This window comes from Odocoileus virginianus, chromosome 1 (assembly GCF_023699985.2).
Source record: "Odocoileus virginianus isolate 20LAN1187 ecotype Illinois chromosome 1, Ovbor_1.2, whole genome shotgun sequence".
Taxonomy (NCBI): Eukaryota; Metazoa; Chordata; class Mammalia; order Artiodactyla; family Cervidae; genus Odocoileus; species Odocoileus virginianus.
In genome coordinates, this window is record NC_069674.1 from 72,085,216 (window position 1) to 72,107,312 (window position 22,097).

Here is a 22,097-nt window from a genome sequence, read left to right on the forward strand (position 1 = left end):
AGTCAGCAGTTTGACTGATCAAGTGTTAAAGACGCCTTAGTTGTACCCATAGCCTGTGACTTTCAGGCTGCACATTTATTTATGAACACAACAGGTCTCTGGTCTGCTTGTCTGGGATCCCCACCACCAGACAATGAAAAAATGACCTCTTATTCAAAAGCAGGCAGAGTGGTCACTTACTTATAGTGGATCCAGACTCTGGCCTGTTCAGGGAGCTGATGATGACAAAGCCGAAACCCTCGTTCTCTTTGCGGTGAATAACCACGTCGCTGGTCTGCAGGCTGTGGGAGGCGAAGCCTTCGGGGGGAGAGGCGTTGCTGGTGGGGACGGCGTGGTTGCTGTTGTTGTAGGTGTTGGTGTAGGCTGCGTAGTCACTGCGAGGAGAACTGTGGTGGGTCGACACGGAGCCTGGACTCCTCCCATTCTCTGGGCAGGGCTCCCCTGGAACACACATCATACACAGGTACCCGGTTATTTAGCCAGAGTCTGAACGCACGAGCATCTTCTGTGCACTGGACGTGGTTCCACACACTGTATTGTTACAAGACTGGCTGACTGGCTTCTGTTCTCCCAGTCTCTGGATGTGATGAGTATTTAAAAGGCTACGAACCTGGTTATGGAGGCCCCTAGGTCTTGTCCCCTTCTACCCTTCTCAGCAAATGCAAGTAAAACCCCTCCTCAAGTCCCCCTGTGCTATTACTTGTTTATAAATTATCCTTGGTAAAAGCACAACCGCCCTAGATAACACCTAGTTTGAAATATAGGGCTTCTTAGTTTCATGACAATAATTGATCTTAAGACAGATCATAAAAGACCATCAAACAGGTAGGCAGAATCCTAAACTGTACTACACATAAAACTTACTTAAAGAACTAGTACGAAATATGCATCTTCAAAGTCTACACAAGGAGTTTTTTCAGTAGATACAGGAAAAACTGAGCCCAGGAATCTAGATGAGGTTTTAAGGCTACACTTCGAGAAATGCTGATTATAGCTGGGGCTAACAGGGGAGGTCCACATAAGGGATCTATTGCAATTTTCTAAACAGCCATGGTTTTATTTAATATTGTGAGACCCTGTTAGCCTTGAAGTGTTAATTCACTTTGTATAGGTGAGAAACACTTACTTTGCTCACTCTAGGATCAAACCTAACAATGATATCAGGCTAAGGAATGATGAACTTTGAATCTCTAAGGGAGGTGGTAGAAGACTTGTTCACTTACATTCTGTATTATTACAAAATATAGTTTATATCAACCAGATAAACCAAGCCAATACTTCCATGAGAAAGCAAGGATATTTTCAGGGGGAAATGACAGAAAGTTGGCAGCCAAGAGAAGCTAGGTTTTAAATTGAAAGTTGATCTATCATCCAAGAAAGAATTTTGTTATTTTACAGTAATACCTAGGTTCTGGTATTCTGATGAAAAAAACTTAAGCAGGCATGTAGAATGCTGTAATTAGAAAAATGACCATTTCATCTCCATCTTACAATTTGATTCAGTATAGTAGCCCTGTCGTGTCTGACTCTTTGCGACTCCATGGACTGCAGCATGCCAGGCCTCCCTGTCCATCTGTATTCAAAAGATATTTATGGAATAGAGGGACATTAAGATAGAAAATAATGATGAAAATAATGATAATTAATGATTCCTTTTTGGGTCTTTAGATATGGTTTCCTATTTAGCATACTGGAAGTTGTCTCATATGGCAAGTTAAAAATAATTAGCCAAAGTTCCAATGAGGGCTTCTTACTTAAGCTGCAATTACATTCTGAAATGAAAAATAATTTCATTTCAAAAATCAAAGTCAGTTCAAAAATCAGGGAGCAAGAACACTGACTATAAGAGATGTTTTGTTACACTGATACCTACAGAAAATGGAACTGCATTTGCTAAAATACTCAGTTTTACAAATGATCTTTACAAAAATGTATTCATTTCTCATCTGTAAGTACAAAATGAAGAAGATCCAGGCTGCTGCTTATTATCACTTGATACATTTGAATTTTTCTGTGATATTTACTTAATCAGGTTTTAATAAAATAAAGCAAATAGATGCCATTCATCTGTAAGAAATGTACTGAAGTGATAAAAGAAAAACAACAAAAAATGTCAATGTCAAAGCTTTTTCCTCTTTTCTACCAGAATTTCAAACTGCCTGTAAAATGAACCCTCTCCACTAGAAAACATCAACCAAAGACAAGCTGCTATTGTCTTGGTGAAGCACACATGTCCTTTATCAGTCCTTGCACAAGTTGGAAATAAAGTGATTAGAGATAGTCAGGAAGAAGAAAAACAAACAATTATTATGCTGCAACGTTAAATTGAAAAGCTCCCCGAGTTACTGGACCAAATCAGTAACTAAATGTCATAGGCAGGGACAAGAAAGATCTCATTTTCTGGCTGTCATATTTTAGGGGGTTGAGAGCTGCAATCGTCAGTACGGCAGCAACAAAGAAAAATTATCCGTCTTTGCAGTAAATGACTCACAGTGGCTCTGCCACTGGTTCTAAAGCGAGCAAGAAAGACAATCATTGTCTAAGTCAATGCAAGTGGTCCCTGGGTGAGTGAAGGAGTCAAATACATTAACAGAATACATTTCTATTGCTTCTGGATGTCTCTTTCATCGTCTCCAACAATGTTCTTTATCTTTAACACCACGAGCACATTTAAAACCAGGGAGTTAAGAAAACTTCCGACGGTTGGCTTTGAGGAATAGAACTGATTCCATACCATTTTTATACTTGGCTGTCTCTAGACCCAAATGAGCTTATCTTCTTTTCAACAATACTTCCTGGTATGGAGCATGAATAACTGTTTTAGAATAATATAGTAAAATGTCAGAAAGTGACTAAATACCATGTGCATTAAAAAAAAAAAACAACACCACTAATTTCCAGTATCCCTGACTCATCCTTCTGGCTTACAGCCAAATGAGTATACAAAATTCATTCACTTAATATCTACTCAAATCAAATAATTAATTTTTAGGTTTAGCTTCTGTTTGTCCTCACCAGATATACTGGAAATCATCACTGTGCTGACTGGGAGAGAGAGTCTGTTTGGGAAGGCAGGCGTCATTGATAACGTCCTCCAGGTTGAGGTAGTTTTGACAAGAACAGTCAAGTGCTGACCAGGAGCTGCTCCTGGTCTGCAGACCTATTAATGATTCCTGCACAGTGCTGGCCTAGAGTTTAACTGATTATTAAAATTAATTGTCATTATTTTTAAATAGGGAGATTTTACAGAAAGCTGGATTTCTAGTTTCTCTTGAAATATTTGGCTCATCTGTCCATAGGATTCTCCAGGCAAGAATACTGGAGTGGGTTGCCATGCCCTTCTCCAAGGGATCTTCCAGACCTGGGATCAAACCCGCGTCTCTTACGTCTCCTGCATTGGCATGTGGGTTCTTTACCACTAGCGCCACCTGGGAAGCTTCCAATAATCAGAGTTGGGCAATTGCTGCCCCCGTGACTGAGTATGAAATGTGCAAGGCCCCACAGTCTCAACCACTCCCCAGTGTCTCCTGTACATTCCTGATTTACTCATTTACCCGAGGAGTGAGGAGCATGCAGGGCCAAAGGGACTTGTTCAGTCAGAGACCTTGTTTCCCTTCAAGATCACCCGGTGGGTATCAGAACTCTCAGACTCTGTAACCAAGCAGACCCTGCCTGCTTTCAGGTGTGCCTGGGTCTCTTCTCAGGACTGTTCCCCGGAAGTATGACAGCACTGCAGATGTGTGAGTCTTGAGGCATGGCCGAGGCAATGGGGTCTGTGCGTGGTAGAGCTCAGACACGTGCGCCGGAGTGCCCGCAGGCACAGAGCATCCCTGCGGTGCCTGGCAGGCTGGGGCCCTCCCCACGTTAGGGGCCGGCCCACCCACAGGCATTTGATTTTATGTACTCCTGCTTTATGCTCAGCAGGGCAGACAACTTATTTAAATGCTTACAGACAAAGAATCAGGGACTGCATCTAGAACTGACAAAAAGTATAGCAGCCAGGAGCAGGAAATTCACCAGTACCCTAAACACTGACTGAACTTTTCACCCAGTTGTCAAGAAGACTTTTCCCTTTCTCAGCATCGGGCCAAGAATCATACTCTCCCTTGAAAGTTAGAGTCGCTTAGTCGTGTCCAACTCTTTGTGACCCCATGGCCTATACAGTCCATGGAATTCTCTAGGTCAGGATTCTGGACTGGATAGTCTTTCCCGTCTCCAGGTGATCTTCCCAACCCAGGGATCGAACCCAGGTCTCCCACACTGCAGGCGGATTCTTTACCAGCTGAGCCACAAGGGAAGCTTTCCCTTAGGTGTTAGCGAAAAGATGCTGATAGCTTTAAGATGGACTCTAACAAGTTCTGATTGAATCATAAAACTTTCTTGTACATCATCACCTCTAGATTTACACTTTATGAAACTCCTCAGAGACACTCTTCTCTCAGATGAATAGTATGTATTCGAAATAATGTGTCACTATATTGAGCATCTCAAAGCTGAGACATATAAATATTTATACTTTCAGTGTAACAATTAAAGCCACTCTTCTACTATCCTTGGGGAAAAAACAGCTAAATATTGGAGCTAGTGGCATGGATAAGACAAATCTCAAAACTAGTTTAAGGTGCAAGATCTGTGCTAAAATTATCTGATAAAATTGGATACATCATTGGATGTTTTCATCCTTTACTCCACAATTTCTCACTTTTGAGTGTCTAGTTTGCCATTGTCTAATTGAAAATTGCTCCTTTCTATCTTTAGTGTGTTATGTATGTAACATACATAATGTATATGTTAACATTTGAAGCAGGTTTCTCTGTTATTTTCATTTTTCCCAATGTAACTAACTGGTCTATATTTCTCATAATCAACTTTTTCTTCCCCCCTCTTGAGCATCAGCTAGGAAACCACTGCCTAGGGTCTTCTGAGGTGAAGCAGGACATGTGAACAAGCCGAAGCAAGCATAAGGCTAAAGGGTATAATCTCTATGACCTTCCTTCTTTCAGCTCTTTTTCCATTACAGTCCTCCTTTATGCAAGAAGTCGGTGACACCGCCTGTCTTCTTTTTCATCTTCTGTCTCTTCATTATTTAATTGCTCATTTTCCCTTGGGTTTGAACCATCTCATCATAAGTCAGGCTTGTACCCCACTGCCTTGGCTTAGGAATGCATAATAATTTTAACCATAATAAGAACCCTAGAAATAACATCTCCATTCCCATATCCATTTGCAGCTATCTCTTCTCACTGTTGAAGAAATGGCAGCTATGAAGAAAGGTTGTCTTCCTGTGCATATTTTTAAAATCTGTCCCATCCTATTTCGAGGCATTGACTTTACCATCGAAGTATCCTTTGCTGAACTTAATCGTTTTTAATACTCATAAAGCTTTCAAGGAAGAGTGGGTTGAACTAACTTGGAAACTCTTCTGGTGTGAATGAGCAGTCTGCAGTAGAACATTTTCAAAAATTAAATGCACTTGAAATGCACTTGAACGCCTAAATGAGTAAAGTTGGTAAGAACTGCATCAAAGAGCATCTTCATGGAAGTCACACAATCCAGAAATTGCAAGAATACATTTTTGCAGTATTTGGCATACACTCCAATAGCTTGGGTTGATTAGAACAAAATTTAATTTGCAATGATCAGCTGGTGGCAAGAAGAGCATGAAATTATGTTGGTGCACTGGTTTTTGTAATTTCCAGTATATTTCCTTGTAAATCAAGTATCTTCCTAATTTATCTTTGGGTTACAGAACATATACCACAGCAAACGTTTTATTAAAAATCATTCTGGAGGGTGAGAGACAGTTAAATGTTAACCAAGCAAACACTGTCTTCCCTCCTGGCACCTTGCCCAAGGTTAAGGCATAATTCAAGGTGCTTTACTTCACTGGGTCAAGTGGTCTGCCATGAATTTCTGAAGACAAATGGCACCTCTTAGCAAAATCTCCGTATGATATAAGATCTACAGCAGTCTCTATGGGTAAGGGCTAACAGTACTTCTGACTTAGCCTTTTAAGTGATGGCTCTTGTTCTAAATCTAGTTTCTAGAAGACTCAAAAAGGATTTTTAATTTGACTAGCAAACCTTATTTTTTTGAGTGGTTCAGAGCCTGTAATTAGCTGATGGCCTTTTAAAGAATTCAAACGTGTTATGATAATAGCGCATGTGGAAGAGTCCTTATGTTAGGCAGTGACATTTGCTAAAGGTTGGTCTAATGTCCTTGAATTCACTGGACATGGGGTTAGTTGTAGAGTGTCGAAGGGAACCGGAAATGGTATAAAGAAGCCCTGGCTGGAAAGATGGGTCTCTGCATGATCACTGACTCACTGCAGAACACAGGGTGATTTACTGAACCCCTGGGCCTTGATTTGTCATCTGTTATGTGAGGGATTTCATGTTGCTCTTCCTAAGTTCCCTCCTAATTCTAGCATTGATCATTCTGCACGAGGAGCAGCAGGTAGCTAAGCAAGAACATCTTTGGCACTGTCACTCCTATAGTTCACAGAGCAACGCACTTGTGGTTTGGAACTATATTCCCAATGTTACTGAGTGCTCAGATGATAAAAAAAAGTATAATGCTTGTAATGAACATAATTCTTACAAATATAAATCTTTTTTGAGGGAGTTGAGACATGGTAAAGAGAGAGAAACTGAATCATCATAATATGACTAAGAGGGCTGACTTTTAAAAGTATGTCTTTGTGGATTCTTTTATGAAGCTGAGAAAACGGTTGCAAAGGGAATAATTACTTCTAATTTCTCTGTTTCGTAACTTTGGAGTTATATGAACTGTGTTTTCTCAGAGTGACATATAGCTGTATTTTTCTAAATCAGGGTAATCATTTTATTGTTACCTTTTATCAGACTCTATAAATGAAGCTAGTTTTCCACCCTAGTTGCCTTATTATGGTATCAAAACACTGAGGTTTTTGGCTTGTAAACACAATGAAGAACATTTTCAAAAGCTATATTTTTCACTACTATAATGTTCTTCTTATAACTAGCACCTACTAAAAAGCAAAGGGTATACACATCTTAAATTAGCCCCAGGCTTTGCTAGGAATTTTTTAATGACTCCATGAAAAATGTCAGCCTCAAAGACTGCTTAGAAATGTATTATACTAGTGAGGTGAAAATCTGCACTTTCAACTTCATTGTTACATTTGGAATATCTAGGTTGGTCTTTTCCCTCATAATATGGAAACTGATTTAAAATGTTGTCTCCAGTGTTCTGACCACGACTCACAAAGCATTATACCACCTAACACCCAACTCCTGCTGCTCGTTCGAGCTACCTACCTCCACATAGCACCTTTCTTCTCACAGTGAGGTTGACTTGCCCATTTCGGGCTGCATGGTGCATAAGGTCAATGACATAGCGGTGGGTCTTTCCAGCCACTGGAATTCCATCCACATAGACGAGCTCATCTCCTGGGTGCAGGCGGCCATCTCTGTCAGCTGAGCCCATGGCGATGACGGCTCCGATCAAAATCTACAGAAGCAGTGAGAAGAAAAGAACATTTATGTTTCAAACTTTCTTTTTCCTTCCTATGTATGCATGTAGTAATTTAGTGGAAGATTTTATACTCTCTACCTGCTGAGTATGTACTTGAAAAATGAAAAATGAGAGGCTGAAAGGATGCTCTTTTAACTCTTCCAGGTTGCTAACTCCTCTTAGAAAAACAGATGTTTTGAACTTGCTCTTCATGGCCATAAAGTTTGGGGGATACTTGCTAGCTGGCTTGTAAGTTACCACCCTTAACTCCAAATGTCTGATGCTACTGGCACTGCACACTGGCTCTAAAATGAAACAAGCTGGGGATGAAATCCTAGCTCCAGTTCTTTATTTGTGGCCATGGGCAAGGCCTTTGTACCTCTGAAGCCTCAGTTGCTTCACCTGCAAAATGGGGAAATAAAATAATAGGACCTACTTTACGGAACTGTTGGAAGATGTGAAATAAACAGCACATGGGAAGCATTTAACTTTGCTCAGGGCGCATAGTGAGCTCTTGAAATGTGTCAGGGCAAACTGGCTGCTGTATATTATTAAATTCAGATAAAAGGTTCAAAATGCTTTTCATCTTTTAGTTTTTATCTTGCTTTGAAAAGCTGGACATAAGGAGATAACAAATCAAAACAAAGCAGAATTTGTGGCTGACTTTCCCTGGACAGTTCATTTCAGTTAAGTTCAGTCACTCAGTCAAGTCCGACTCTTTATTTTTTTTTATTTATTTATTTTTTCCATTTATTTTTATTAGTTGGAGGCTAATTACTTTACATCATTACAGTAGTTTTTGTCATACATTGAAATGAATTAGCCATGGATTTACATGTATTCCCCATCCCAGACCCCCCTCCCACCTCCCTCTCCACCCGATCCCTCTGGGTCTTCCCAGTGCACCAGGCCCGAGCACTTGTCTCATGCACCCAACCTGGGCTGGTGATCTGTTTCACCCTAGATAATATACATGTTTCAATGCTGTTCTCTTGAAACATCCCACCCTCGCCTTCTCCCAGAGTCCACAAGTCTGTTCTATACATCTGAGTCTCTTTTTCTGTTTTGCATATAGGGTTATCATTACCATCTTTCTAAAGTCCATACATATGTGTTAGTATACTGTAATGGTCTTTATCTTTCTGGCTTACTTCGCTCTGTATAATGGGCTCCAGTTTCATCCATCTCATTAGAACTGATTCAAATGAATTCTTTTTAATGGCTGAGTAATATTCCATGGTGTATATGTACCACAGCTTCCTCATCCATTCGTCTGCTGATGGGCATCTGGGTTGCTTCCATGTCCTGGCTATTATAAACAGTGCTGCGATGAACATTGGGGTGCACGTGTCTCTTTCAGATCTGGTTTCCTTGGTGTGTATGCCCAGAAGTGGGATTGCTGGGTCATATGGCAGTTCTATTTCCAGCTTTTTAAGAAATCTCCACACTGTTCTCCATAGCGGCTGTACTAATTTGCATTCCCACCAACAGTGTAAGAGGGTTCCCTTTTCTCCACACCCTCTCCAGCATTTATTGCTTGTAGACTTTTGGATAGCAGCCATCCTGACTGGCGTATAATGGTACCTCATTGTGGTTTTGATTTGCATTTCTCTGATAATGAGTGATGTTGAGCATCTTTTCATGTGTTTGTTAGCCATCTGTATGTCTTCCTTGGAGAAATGTCTGTTGGGTTCTTTGGCCCATTTTTTGATTGGGTCATTTATTTTTCTGGAGTTGAGCTGGAGGAGTTGCTTGTATATTTTTGAGATTAATCCTTTGTCTGTTGCTTCGTTTGCTATTATTTTCTCCCAATCTGAGGGCTGTCTTTTCACCTTGCTTATAGTTTCCTTTGTTGTGCAAAAGCTTTTAAGTTTCATTAGGTCCCATTTGTTTATTTTTGCTTTTATTTCTAAAATTCTGGGATGTGGGTCATAGAGGATCCTGCTGTGATTTATGAAGTCCGACTCTTTATAACCCCATGGACTGCAGCACGTCAGGTTTCCCTGTCCATCGTCAGCTCCTGGAGGTTACTCAAACTCACTTCCATCGAGTTGGTGATGCCATCCAACCATCTCATCCTCTGTCGTCCCCTTCTCCTCTCACCTACAATCTCTCCCAGCATCAGGGTCTTGTCAAATGAATCAGTTCTCTACATCAGTTGGCCAAAGTATTGGAGTTTCAGCTTCAACATCAGTCCTTCCAATGAATGTTCAGGACTGATTTCCTTCAGGATTGACTGGTTGGATCTCCTTGCAGTCCAAGGGACTCTCAAGAATCTTCTCCAAAACCACAGTTCAAAAGCATCAATTCTTTGGCACTCTGCTTTCTTTAGAGTGCAACTCTCACATTCATACATGACTACAGGAAAAAACCATAGCTTTGACTAGATGTACCTTTGTTGGCAAAATAATGTTTCTGCTTTTTAATATGCTGTCTAGGTTGGTCATAGATTTTCTTCCAAGGAGGAAGCATATTTTAATTTCATGGCTGAAGTCACCATCTGCAGTGATTTTGGAGCCCCCCCAGCCCCCCAATAATGTCTCTCAGTTGAACAGTTTATCTACTTTAAAAACTCAGGCAAATCTTCTCCAGGGACTTCCCTGGTGATTCAGTGGCTAAGACTGAGCTCCCAGTGCAGGGGGCCTGCATTCATACCTGGTCAGGGAACTAGATCCCACATGCTGCAACTAAGCGTTCATATGCTGCAATGCAGACTGAAGATCCTGCATACTGAAATGCAACCAAATAAATAATAAAATAAAATAAAATAAAAAAATCTCCTCCAGATTTTTGCTCTGTTTCTTTGAACATTTTCTAGGAGCATATCCCTTCACAAAGGATGTCCCCAGTTCTGCCTGCCGCCTGAAATGCCTTGCTGTTTAAATGACAACTATACCAGGAAGTTTGGAGGTACACATTTGGGAAACGTGCATACTGTCATAAATCCCTGAACTGGGGACTGCAATGAAAGGCACAACAAGGTAAGTTTTCTTATTTCCCATTAGAAACACTCCAATTAGTGTCCATTAGCAAGGCTTTTATTTTTTTTTCTGTCACAGAGGAAAGACAACAGCACTAAGTATTTTAGTTTTGCTCTTAAACCTACAATTTTTCCAATTCATGGACAATAGAGTTCAAAGGAGTACTTTCTTTTGCCAGGCGGCTTAGGTTCACAGCATCTGAAAGCAGTGGCTATCATTAGTCTGATACTATTACAGAGGCTATATTCTAGGTTGTATTTTAAGTCTTTATAAAACGAGCCTTTGTTCACAGATTGATTTCTTTCAGGCACTAATTTCTCTCAAATCTCAGCTCTGTGGATTCCAGTTAATTTGCAGCTGGTCCATCGTGCCCAGCAGGCTCACATGTCTTCAGGTTCGTCTTCCTACTTGGTCACACTGCTCAGTGCGGTCTGTCGGCAGAGCCAGCAGATCGGAATGTCCAGGCCTTCTCAGTTAATATGCGAAATTATGGGCTGGAGAGTTTTCTTTTTCTCCGGAGGACTTCATATTCTTGGTTCACTGAATAGGAATGAAAATCCACTCTCCTCTCACCATGGCTATTTCCCCCTATTCCTGGGGGATGGGAATAGGGAAGTGGGGAGTAGGTTTGCTCCCATGTTCAATATTGGTGCTCTGATGACTGATTCATTACAGCTGTCATGGGAATCCCATTTCCGGCCTTGGATTGACTGGGCTGTGCCCATTTGCTGTAGGCCAGCAGTCAGGCAGGCTTCTGATATTTTCCATTTTCCCTTATCATTATGCCAGCCTGAATTTACAAGATTCTTTCAAAGATGGTCCAATCTATTCTTCAAAAGATTCAACCCACTATGGAGCACTTCAAAGATTTAGTAAGTGCTTTGTGCAAAAACCAGTTAAAATGAATGTTTATGTTTTTCCACAGCCCTGTGAAGAGCTGCATTTGGCTGGGTTAGCCCAAAGAAAAGGCTTCAACCTTTAACTTTCCTGTGTGCCTCAGTGGGAGAGCTTACAGCTAGGCATAGAGAAAAAATGGCTAGTGAAATTCTTAGCTTAATTATCACCATTCAGTTGTAATTTTGATTCTAACTCATGAAAAGGAGTAAAAAAATAGGTTACAACTAAGAGCTAACATTGCAATTGGGCCCTCTACAAAAATAGCAAAAACAAAATTTCAGATCAGAAAATTCTCACACCTCTCCTGCTGTGGGAAAACAGCAAAGAAATACTCTTGAAGTTATCTTCTGTATGACTAGTTTAATAGCATCCATTAAACAGAGAATCCCAGTAAAGCATCTGTTTTTTTCTATTTGCTTGCTGTGATATGAAGTACTCTCCTCACTAAGTAATTCATTTATCTAGCAGATATTCATGGAGTCCAGGGATGCTTCTAGGTGCTAGGAACACTTCAGTGAACAATAAACAAAAATCCCCATCCTAAAGAGTCATTCCAGTAGTCATACAGAAAAGAAACATAAAAAAATATGCTGTGTGTTAGTAAGCATGTACTGTGGAAAAAAATACACCAAGGTAGGATGTTGGGTGGGTGTCAAGTTTGTGGCTGAGGTGGGGTTAGGGCAGATTAGAGCAGGACTCATTGAGAAGCTGACATCTGAGCAAAGCCTGAAGTTCACTGGACATATTTTTTTTTTTTTAAACTTAAAGGTTTAATCTTCAATCTTCAGTTTGTTCCACCAAATCTTACAAATTCACTTATAATGTATTCAATATAACACTTCAACATAGCTTATTATATATATTGCATAATTATTATATGTATATATATATATTATTGTATAATTAGATTGTATAATCCATCCTCACTTGTTTCAAAAAAAAGTTGCTATGGTTAAGAAACAAGCTTGAGTTGAACTGAGCATGGGGACTGGGGTGGCGTCAGGGCTGCTCGCCCATGAGTCACATACATGAGCCACACTGGCTGCTTCTTTCAGGAGCTGCTGCCTTTGCTGGGAATAGGCTGACCACCTACACTGTCTCTGCTTCTGGCTCTCACCGGTGGTGTCCTTTAGCCTTTGGCCAATGTGCACCTTCGCACCCTGTGTTTCTCTGCTGACACAGAGCCAGCTCTGTGCATCTATTCAGGAAAGAAAATAACCCACTTTTTCCCCTTTAATTCAAATATGCTTTGTACACTTGACACATTTGAGTGGTTTACTTCCTATCTGCCACTGGAACTTCAGGGACTAGATAATCTATGATTCCTTCTTGCACTGTAACTCATATTGACTTCCACAAATATATATATATATATATTCTTATGTTCATCTAAGTTCTTGAAAACATACCTCAGAATATCTGATCCTTTAAATCAGTAGTTCTCAAACTTTACAGTGCACATGAATCACACCATGAGCTTGTTAGAATTCCGCACTTACCCCGAGAGCCTGATTCTACAACCTGGAGTGGAACCTGAGATTCAGCATGCCTCCCAAGCTCCCAAGAGGTGCTGGCTGCCTCTGGTCTCTAGTCTGACACACTCTGAGCAGCAAGGTTCTGAGTGTTCTCATCTGGTCTGCTGGCCACAGAGTGATTCACTGGTCATACTCTGTGTTCACCGAAGGGCCTTCCCTCTGGTGCCTGGCTTGAGCCTCCTGCCCCATCGCACTGGTCACTTTCCAGGTCTGCTGAGGGCATGGTCAGGGCTCCCTAACCCATCGGTCTATATTTTCCTTCTGCCCTTGGTGACCCCTGGCTCCACTGGTTAGTGAGCCTTCCCAGCAAACACTCCACTCCTCACCTCCCTCTGACCTCACTGGATCCTTCAACCTCTGAGGACACTTCAGCCCCACTCATCAGCTTTCTCATTGGTCTTGAGAGAGTTCTTTAGCCTGCCTCTCTTGCTTTGGCCCTGAAGGAACAACTCTGTGGAAAAACAGATCAAGAAAGACCCTCTTCTTCCCCAACCTTCCCCCCACCACCCCCATTCTCCAAACATCTGATCTGGCGTTATCTTTTCAACTGTCTTCTCTAAAAAAGAAAGAAAAGCAAAACCTCTACAGCTCTACTTTATCTTATAGGCTGTAAGGGCACAGAACAAAATGAAGTATTTGATATGAAATAATAGCAATTCACATTCAAGTGGCTGATATCCCCATAAGGCAGGGAGAAAACTAACACACACACACACAAAGAGAACAAAAACTAAGAAACAAAGAAAACCCAAACCACCTTTGCAGTCCTTTGAATCAGGCTTTAATTCTTTCCCAATACTACCTAATGTCAGTCTAAACCCAGCAAGTCTGATCTGCAGTAATTATAGCCCAGGGCAACTTGACAAGGTGGCAAGCAGATTTCAGGCTCTTGCTTTCTGAAACTCTTTCACGAGTTTGCACTGGACCCTCATGCCAAGGCCTATGTCTATCATCAGCTCTCTCTTCCCATGCACAGTTTTTCTCCACACAGGCCTTTCTCCACTGCAGTGTTTTCCAAGCCTTTTCATCTTGATGCCTTCCCATCTCTTTTCAGATCACAGCTGGAAATCTCATTTTCATTCCTTTGTGGCAATTTTTTATTTCTTTCTATTTCTATTGTTATTTAACTGTGAAAAGTATTTCCTCTTGCAGGAAAAATGCCCATACACTTTGTTTGAGCTGGGGTCCTGCTGTTCATTATTTGCCGAAAGCCGTGCTGTCGTGTTTAATGTGCACCATGAGATGTCAATATCATTTCATCTACATGGAGGCAGAAACCCATCTGATATAATTTATGAGACCTCCTGTGGTTTGGGACCAAGTCACCTCACACGCCTCTCCCTTTGTAACACAATAGCAACTAAATGAGGCTAGTGCATTTTGTTTGCATGTTATCTCTGAACTTACAGCGGAGGAAAGCAGGAAGGAAAGGCACACGGGAGATTTATGGTAGACTCACCTTTCCTGACATGGTCTTTCGGAGGTGCAACATTCCGGCCTTCAAGACAGTACATTCTGGCTTTGAATGCAACAGGGAGATTTAGGCTTCTACTTTATGGTTTAACTGTAAAATTGTAACTTGAAGCCTGATTGTGTTTTAAATTATTCAAATGAAAGAATAAACCAGAGTAAATCCAAATAAATGCAATAAGGATAATCAGCAAAACCTGCAATCTGAGGAGGCTTATCATAAATACTGGATGCCCGCCCACTGGAGGGGAGAAAGGACAGAGAGCACAAAGTCAATGTTCGGAAGGGTTGGGAACCTGAGATCCTGTCTTCTCACCCAGTAGAAAGCTGTCCTGAGGCTGGATGGTGACCATACTGCATTCACACACCTGAGCTTCATTCTGAGCAATATGTGTTTCATTTGGGTAACAATTCCATCGCTTCTGTTGTTATTGCTTTTGCGCCAGGCTAAGTTCAACTAGGCCTTTCCCTTCTCGAACCAGCTGATGCTATGCCTTCCCTGTGACTTAGTCATGCAATCCCTTCTACCTCTCAAGAGGGGGAGGTGTGTGAAGGGAAAACGGTGCTGTGAATATGGTGCGAGTTTACCCACAAAGCAGACAAGCATGAGCCTATAGGGGTAGGAGTGTCCAGCAGAGTAAGAAGTAAGAATTGTGTATCTCAAAGACTGCATTGAAGTAAGCATTTTGAGAAGAACTGGAACTCTGTTATTTCCCCTTACATTTATTTTGCAGTTTAATCTTATACTTGCATTTATATATAGGAAAGGACTTGATTGTATTTCAGGGCCTAAAGACCATTTATGAACTTTTTATGAACCTGACTCAGTCTTGTGTGTGTGTATTAGTCGCTCGCTCATGTCTGACTCTTTGTGACCCCGTGGACTGTAGCCCCCCAGGCTCCTCTGTCCATGGAATTCTCCAGGCAAGAATACTGGAGTGGGTAGGCATTCTCTTCTCCAAGGAATCTTCCCAATCCAGGGCTTGAACCCAGATCTCCTTCATTGCAGGCAGATTCTTTACCATCTGAGTCTCTAGGGAAGCCCAACTTAGTCATACTAGGTACGATTAAGGTACAGCCTTTGTATCATAAAACACAATGAGTGTTTTATGGCTGTTATTTTAATATGTGGTCAGAAGTCTAGCTTTGCTGTTTTTTTTTTTCTGTATATTAATGAACTCTGTTACTTAATATTTTCACTCAGATGTATTTATACAGAATTTCTTCAGAGCCCTTTCCAAATTCCCAATGTTTTGCCAACTGAAGCTGAGTTCGTGAACATCCTCTAACTGTAATCACCTAATTCAAATCTGGTGAGACTCTGCAGTGTTGAACTTGATTTTACTTATGTTGATCCCCACATTTTCTCTTTCCTGTAGTTCTGATTGAAAACATACACAGGCCTGTGGTTCTGAGTCATCTCCTCACATACATCTTCTGTCATATTGCATGTTTATCTGTGAGCTGCTGCCCAAAGAGACTGGGTATCCAATACAATTAAATAACTGAAACATTCAAGAGGAATCCGATCCCTTCTAAGAAACAGTAATGTCTCTCTCTCAATGAAATGTGCATTGATGCATGATGATTTACTGACATGGAAACACTGGCAAGTTTTGGAAACTTAAATAGCAAGAAACACAAACCTCAGAAATTTTTATGTGAGTCCTAAAAGACTTCCTTTATCATATCACACTGAATGATACTTCACCTCAGCCATACATATATAATATAACCCAAAGTGTAGAAATAAAGATAATTCAACTCACAGGCTGTCCAGGCTCATCTCCCCCGAGGATTCTAAAGCCAAATCCAGACTCCATCCTGCGAAGGTGAACATCCAGCTCCTTATAATCTGGACCTGGCATAAAGGAGATCCCATTGAGTAATGAATCCTGCCTCTTCCCTACCCCCTGGGGAACTGGACACACCAATGATAAATTAATTTTGTGGATGTGATTGATGAGAGTGCTGTTAAGAGTCAGTGACGAGCACAGAAATAAAAAGATATATATATATATGGTGACAAAAAAGTACAGATTCCAAAATTAGGTAGTCCCTGGATTAACAGTGACCAGCCAAGGACATTACTAGTGTATTCCATAGGCGGAAAGAGCACACACATTTTCTGAGTCAGAAAAAAAAAAATCAATGCCTCTGTAATTCTTTATTTTCCTGAAATCATTGAGATTGCCCTTGAAGATTGGCTGCCACTTTGGGGATGTTACTCTGACTAGGATGATTGTTTTAGAAGTATGAGAGAACAGACGGCGATGCCCTGGAACTGCCTGGTAAAGGATAATCTAGTAATTTACTAATAGCTGTTTATGATTTGATGTACCCCATTTAGAGGGTGTGTGTGTGCGCGTGCACGTGCATGCTGAGGGGTATAAACTTACACCTAATAGAAGCTGTCTCTTTTAAAATCATTAAAATTAGAAAACATAAAATTGAAACTGTTCTCTATTGAGGTCGGAGTGTAGTTTTAATTTCCTGAAAAGCTCCTTCAGGTTTCTCATAACTTATTACTAGAAATTTAACTGAGTCTAAGTGAACTCTTATCCCTCAAACATTTTAAAATGTGGAAGCCACTAGTAGATTGACTGCTGACTTCAGAAACACATTCAAAATAAAGTTGACGAGGGATACTTTTCTGTAGTTAGCCGAAAGAACAGAAATGTACTGAAAAATAAGATGAGAAATTCCTCTGAATGTCATTTTCAATTCTAGAAAAAACAAGCTAAAACCATAAGAAATCTTTTGACTTTTAAGGGAGCATGTGATTTAAATAGGATTTAAGCTTCTCCCTTGCCCCTGGCCCTTTGAATCTTCTTCAAGGGCAAATGTCTCAATCACGACTGGGTTGTGCATACTTTCAAAACCACTGTTAGGATGTTAATCAATAATCAGCAACTTTGGGGAATACTTATTAATACCATCCTTTGCTTAAGAAGTATTTGTGATCTCTGGGCCTTAATGGTTTAAAGGAGGTATTAAAACTGACAGAAGCAATTATTCAGTTAAATGTTAAATTCTTATTATTTAATCAGGATGGTTCTGGAAATTGGGATCGACTTCAGATGAGACTCCTCAAGGGACAGGAAGCTATGTCTTAGTCATTTGGACATATGGTCATAGTAATAGTTGGTGATGGCCTGGCAATCTTTTCTAGAGTCTATAGTAAGTGAAGCTGCTAAAGTGAGATGGTAAGCAAAGTACAACGATATGGGGCTTGCCTTTGTGCCCGCCCACCTGGCTGTGATTTCCCAGTGATACGTGGAAGGCAAGTCACTTATTTCTGAAATTTAGGCACAAGTGTGTGTCTAGTGCTCTCAAGGGGAAAAAAAGAGCTGAATCAGGCACCTATGTACATATGTATATATCACCCAAGACTATGACTTTCATGTCCTTTTATGGCTAGATGCATGTATAACCAAAGGCTTTCTCAGTCAATGATGAATACAAAAATCAAAGAGTAATAACCAACTGCATTTCCACATCCATTAGTCATCCTTTATGAATTGTATAATCATTCATATTTGAAAGATAAGACAACTTAGCAGAATTAAGTTCCTATTAAACAGTTAATTAGACTCATGTGGTAAAAGGAAAATGAAACCTTTGCCCTATACTCTACGAGTCTCAATTGACTTTTGAGCTCAGTTTATCCTGAGGTCTAGAACATCATATATGGAATCACATATTGGGGAGTGTGCTAAAACTTCAGGGCTCTGGAGCAGGTGGAGCAGCCCTACAAAACCACAGCAGGTATCATTACTCCTCCAAAGGGAGGCAGAAAGGCAAAGGGAGACGACAGACAATGCCCAATCACTGTTCAAACCTCCAAAATTTGGTTATGGTATGACTGCTTACATCAATCTCTTCTCCAGGTTACTTTAGGCTTAGTGGACTCTAGACCATATATAAAAAATTACAAAGAAAGCATGATATACTTTTGTCACTTAAAATGACAGAGCTAGCATGTTAAACCAGAACCCACCATCTAATTATAGATATTCTCATTTTTGCATTGCTGCTGAGTATGATGAGAAATTGTTCCTCCAGTGGCTTCAGCACCAATCCATATCACATGAGGAGCTCTAAAAGGAGTTTACTGTGTGATCTGTTTTATTTGCTAAGTGAAACTTCCCCCCAAGGAAATGCTGAAATTGTAACAGTCCCAGTAATGGAATTTTGAGATGTGCCAACATACAAGGGAGTTGTCTTGTGTCAGAGAATCCTGTGATTCCTGGGAGATTTGGAAAGTTTTTCCTTAATGAATGATTCAGGACTCTTTTTTAATTAGGAGAAAAATACAGATGTTTGCTAGTTCATTTTATTTAACTCTGAAGAAGTAAGCAGAGCACATATTTTCTTTCCCCTGTTCTCTGTGTGCACTTTGGTGACATTCTGCTCTCTTGACTATTGCTCTGACTGCTCTGATTTCAAACCTGGGGCAAAACACGCCAACCATGTCATCTTCACCTTCCATTCTTCCAGGCTGAGATGGCTAGTTTCATGGTACATGTACACACAGAGAGAGGCAAAGAGAGACCCATTAGAGAAGTCTGCCACAGATGTGATTTAGTTTTTATTTTTTGGTTAATTTTGGAACACAGACTCAGAGGCTGCAGGGCATGGAAACCTAAGAGAAATAGTCAACTGGATAAAAAAGTTTAAATGATAGATTGTGCCTAAGGCAGTAGTATTTTGTGTGTGTGTAAGGAAAATAAGAGCTTTCAGAAAGACACTTTTTCTTTGGTTTTTCCTTCCTTCCCCTACCCATTTGAGTCTGGCTTCAGAAAGTAACTAAAATTACCTTCACAAAGCTTGAAACGTTACTCTTCCTCCCCACTTTGTTAGCTCTCTTGAAAGATTATGATGTTTCTGATACTTTTCTTCAGTTGCTCTTCTGGTGTGATGACATGTTTAAAATGACTGTAACCTGCTTTATCTCTTCCCCTGTCAGTGTAAAGACTTAAAGCAAAGAAATCCGAGGGCCAGTCCTCATCCCACTGTTTCACAATCCTCACTTCTCTCTCCAGTTGGTTTACAAACCATGCACCTAGCAGGTTGTTAGATGAGGGGGTTGGGAGAACACTCAGTGGGACCTGAGTCACTCGATGTCACTCAGTCATGCCCCCACCAACATTCTTTTTTTTTCCTTTTCTGCCTTATTTTTTTGTATTTGTACTCTTTTTCTTCTCTTATTTTTCCTCCTATTCTTTCTGTTTGCGAAACCATGAGAGGTGCTCTCAGGCATGGCTTGGTGTAACTCAAGATGAGACAGTGGTTGTTAAGAAATGGACTAAAAGAGTCAGAAAACTCTTTGGATACTGGTGTTCAATGGCTAGCCATGGCCAGTGTTGCTGGTTCTTTAGAGGTGGGTCTTGGGATCCTCAGGCATTATGAAATAAAACATCTGAAGATCCTTGTCCCAGGTGGGACTTTGCATGACCCCTGCGACAAGCTATGGTGATGGAATTTTCAAGTACTGATTAATCCTGGGATCTCACTAATATTGAAAAAACTACATCCAGGTAGCAGGGCAACCTCTGTCATAATAAAGAAAAGCAGCATTCCAAAAGCAGATTCTTATTTTGCATTAAGACTCCAGGAAGACTTCACATGCTATATGTACCCTTGGTCTAGCTTCTGAAAGACATGGCTTCATGCACAGTTTCAGGGAAAAGGATGGGCAACTGAACACAACTGATTAATTTTGTTAACGTATTCAAGCTTCAAAAATGCAAAGAATGGCATTTTTATGGATTAATTTGGCACATGGGATGCTGTTGTAAACATGTCAATTAAATTCTGGTACTTGAATCCCCTTTCATGTTTTAATTAAATGTAAGCACCACAGGCTTATTACCACAGTCTGGCACAGAGAATGAATTCATTCCATTTTTCTTCTACTGGAAAATTTTTTTTTTTTTTTTTGCTTTTCCTCATAAAGAAATCTAGGAAAGACAGTACTGGGAAGGAATCAAAGGTCAAAGGTTGTTTCCAAAGAACTCCAGATACAGAATAAGTTAAACAGGAATTAAATAACTTTTATTGCTCATATCTAACATTACCAGATCAATAACTAGTATATATCTGCCTTAAAAGAATCACTTCTCTCCTCTTTTTTTTCCTCTTTATAACCTTTGGTGATATGAACATGACCAGACATGGTTTAGCCATAGTAGAAGCCATCTCCCACTCTGCATATGGTTCTCTTCAGATAACCAGAATTTTCAAATTAAGTCAGATTTTCCTATCCTGAATACTCCCCTGCTCTCCCCATCCTTTTCTCTCTTGGACACAAGCCTTCCCTCTTTCCTCTCTGACTTAGTCCTGCCAGTCTGGTTTCTGTGCTCTTGGCATTACTGAACTGCTCTAAGGTCACTGATGACATCCTAACGACCAAATCCAATGGCCATTTTTTCTTTGTTCATTCTGCTTGATTTCTATGTCTCATTTAATACTGTCAATAAACCCTTTATGATCCTGGATTTCTTTTGTTTCTAAACAAGAAAAAAGACCTCCTTCCAGAAGCGATTTCTAGTCTTGGTTTCTGTGATATTCCATACCTTGGTTTTCTTGTCTTTGGGTGGAGCTGTCCACTCAAAGGTCCTGACTATGGATTCATTGTTTCTTCTTAACATTCTACCCTGGTGATGGTATAATTATCTTTGTTTGTTTATAATATTCCATTATGAATAGCCTGCACGAGTTGCTAAATAAATGTGTCTTAAATTTAATTGTTTCCAATCTAGTGAACCTGATAAACCACACTATTCTACTATTGAGATTTCACTTAGCTTCCTAATTACATTAGGACTTCCTATCATTAATTTTGCCTAGGGCATCTTATTCAGTTAAAGTTAGCAAAATAACTTACAATTATAATAAACAGATTCAAGTCAAAATCATGACAAATAGCTTGGTAAAGAACTTTTTATAAATATGAGAAGTAGTATAGAAGATCTATTTATTTTGGATGGAGTCATAATTTTCCAGAATAGTTTCCTAACTTGTGTGGACACTTAACAAAATATTTGGATTGGTTCTTAACCTGAAAATCTGGATTGCATGGTAGCATAATACACTCAAACTATATTAAAACTTTCCTCTTTCAAGTAATATATATTTTGGAATCATTTTGCCCATATATCAAGGTTATCTAAGATATTACATAAACATAGTTCTTCTCTTTCTTCTTTTGGTTTTAAATAAGGTATTATTCAGAAGCTGAGAAATGCATAAAATGTGCTTGTTGTGGCCATAAGCTAAGATTCAGAATCTCAAATTAAATCTTGCCTTCATTTTGCACCTGTAATTACTAGGTCTCATTTTCCCTCTGGTTCTAAGATACTCTTAAAAACTACAAGGATTTTATAGTTGGTATAAAATATATATTATTATTATATATATAAATTATGTTAAATTTATAATATATATAGTTATGTCTTTAAAAATTCCAGACAAAGCTAAGCCAAATACTTTACACATTATCTGAGGACAAAATGCTGAGCAATATTTTCCATATTTTCTACAAATCCAAAAAAATGACATGGAAACTTACAGAATGAAATGATCTCAAGCACATATATTCTCCAAGGGGTGTTAGAACATGCTGAGATGGATAATGAGCTGTCATCATGGAAACACTCTAGAGATGTGTATTGTGAGCCCACAGACCTGAAATAGTACTATTATTATGAAACATTAT

The 22,097-nt window shown here is 40.0% G+C and overlaps 1 protein-coding gene across 16 annotated transcripts in view; it reads right to left on the minus strand.

Annotated features, from left to right (window-relative positions):
- Positions 1 to 22,097, minus strand: part of MAGI2 (membrane associated guanylate kinase, WW and PDZ domain containing 2) — a 1,406,842-nt gene that overhangs the window by 166,611 nt on the left and 1,218,134 nt on the right. For all 16 annotated transcript variants that reach the window (XM_020903091.2, XM_020903019.2, XM_070469808.1 and 13 more), the window contains 3 exons: positions 16,147 to 16,238; positions 7,299 to 7,491; positions 181 to 441 (listed from right to left, as the gene is read on the minus strand). In XM_020903091.2, the coding sequence (XP_020758750.2) occupies positions 181 to 441; positions 7,299 to 7,491; positions 16,147 to 16,238 (546 nt within the window). The remainder of the gene's footprint in view (positions 1 to 180; positions 442 to 7,298; positions 7,492 to 16,146; positions 16,239 to 22,097) is intronic.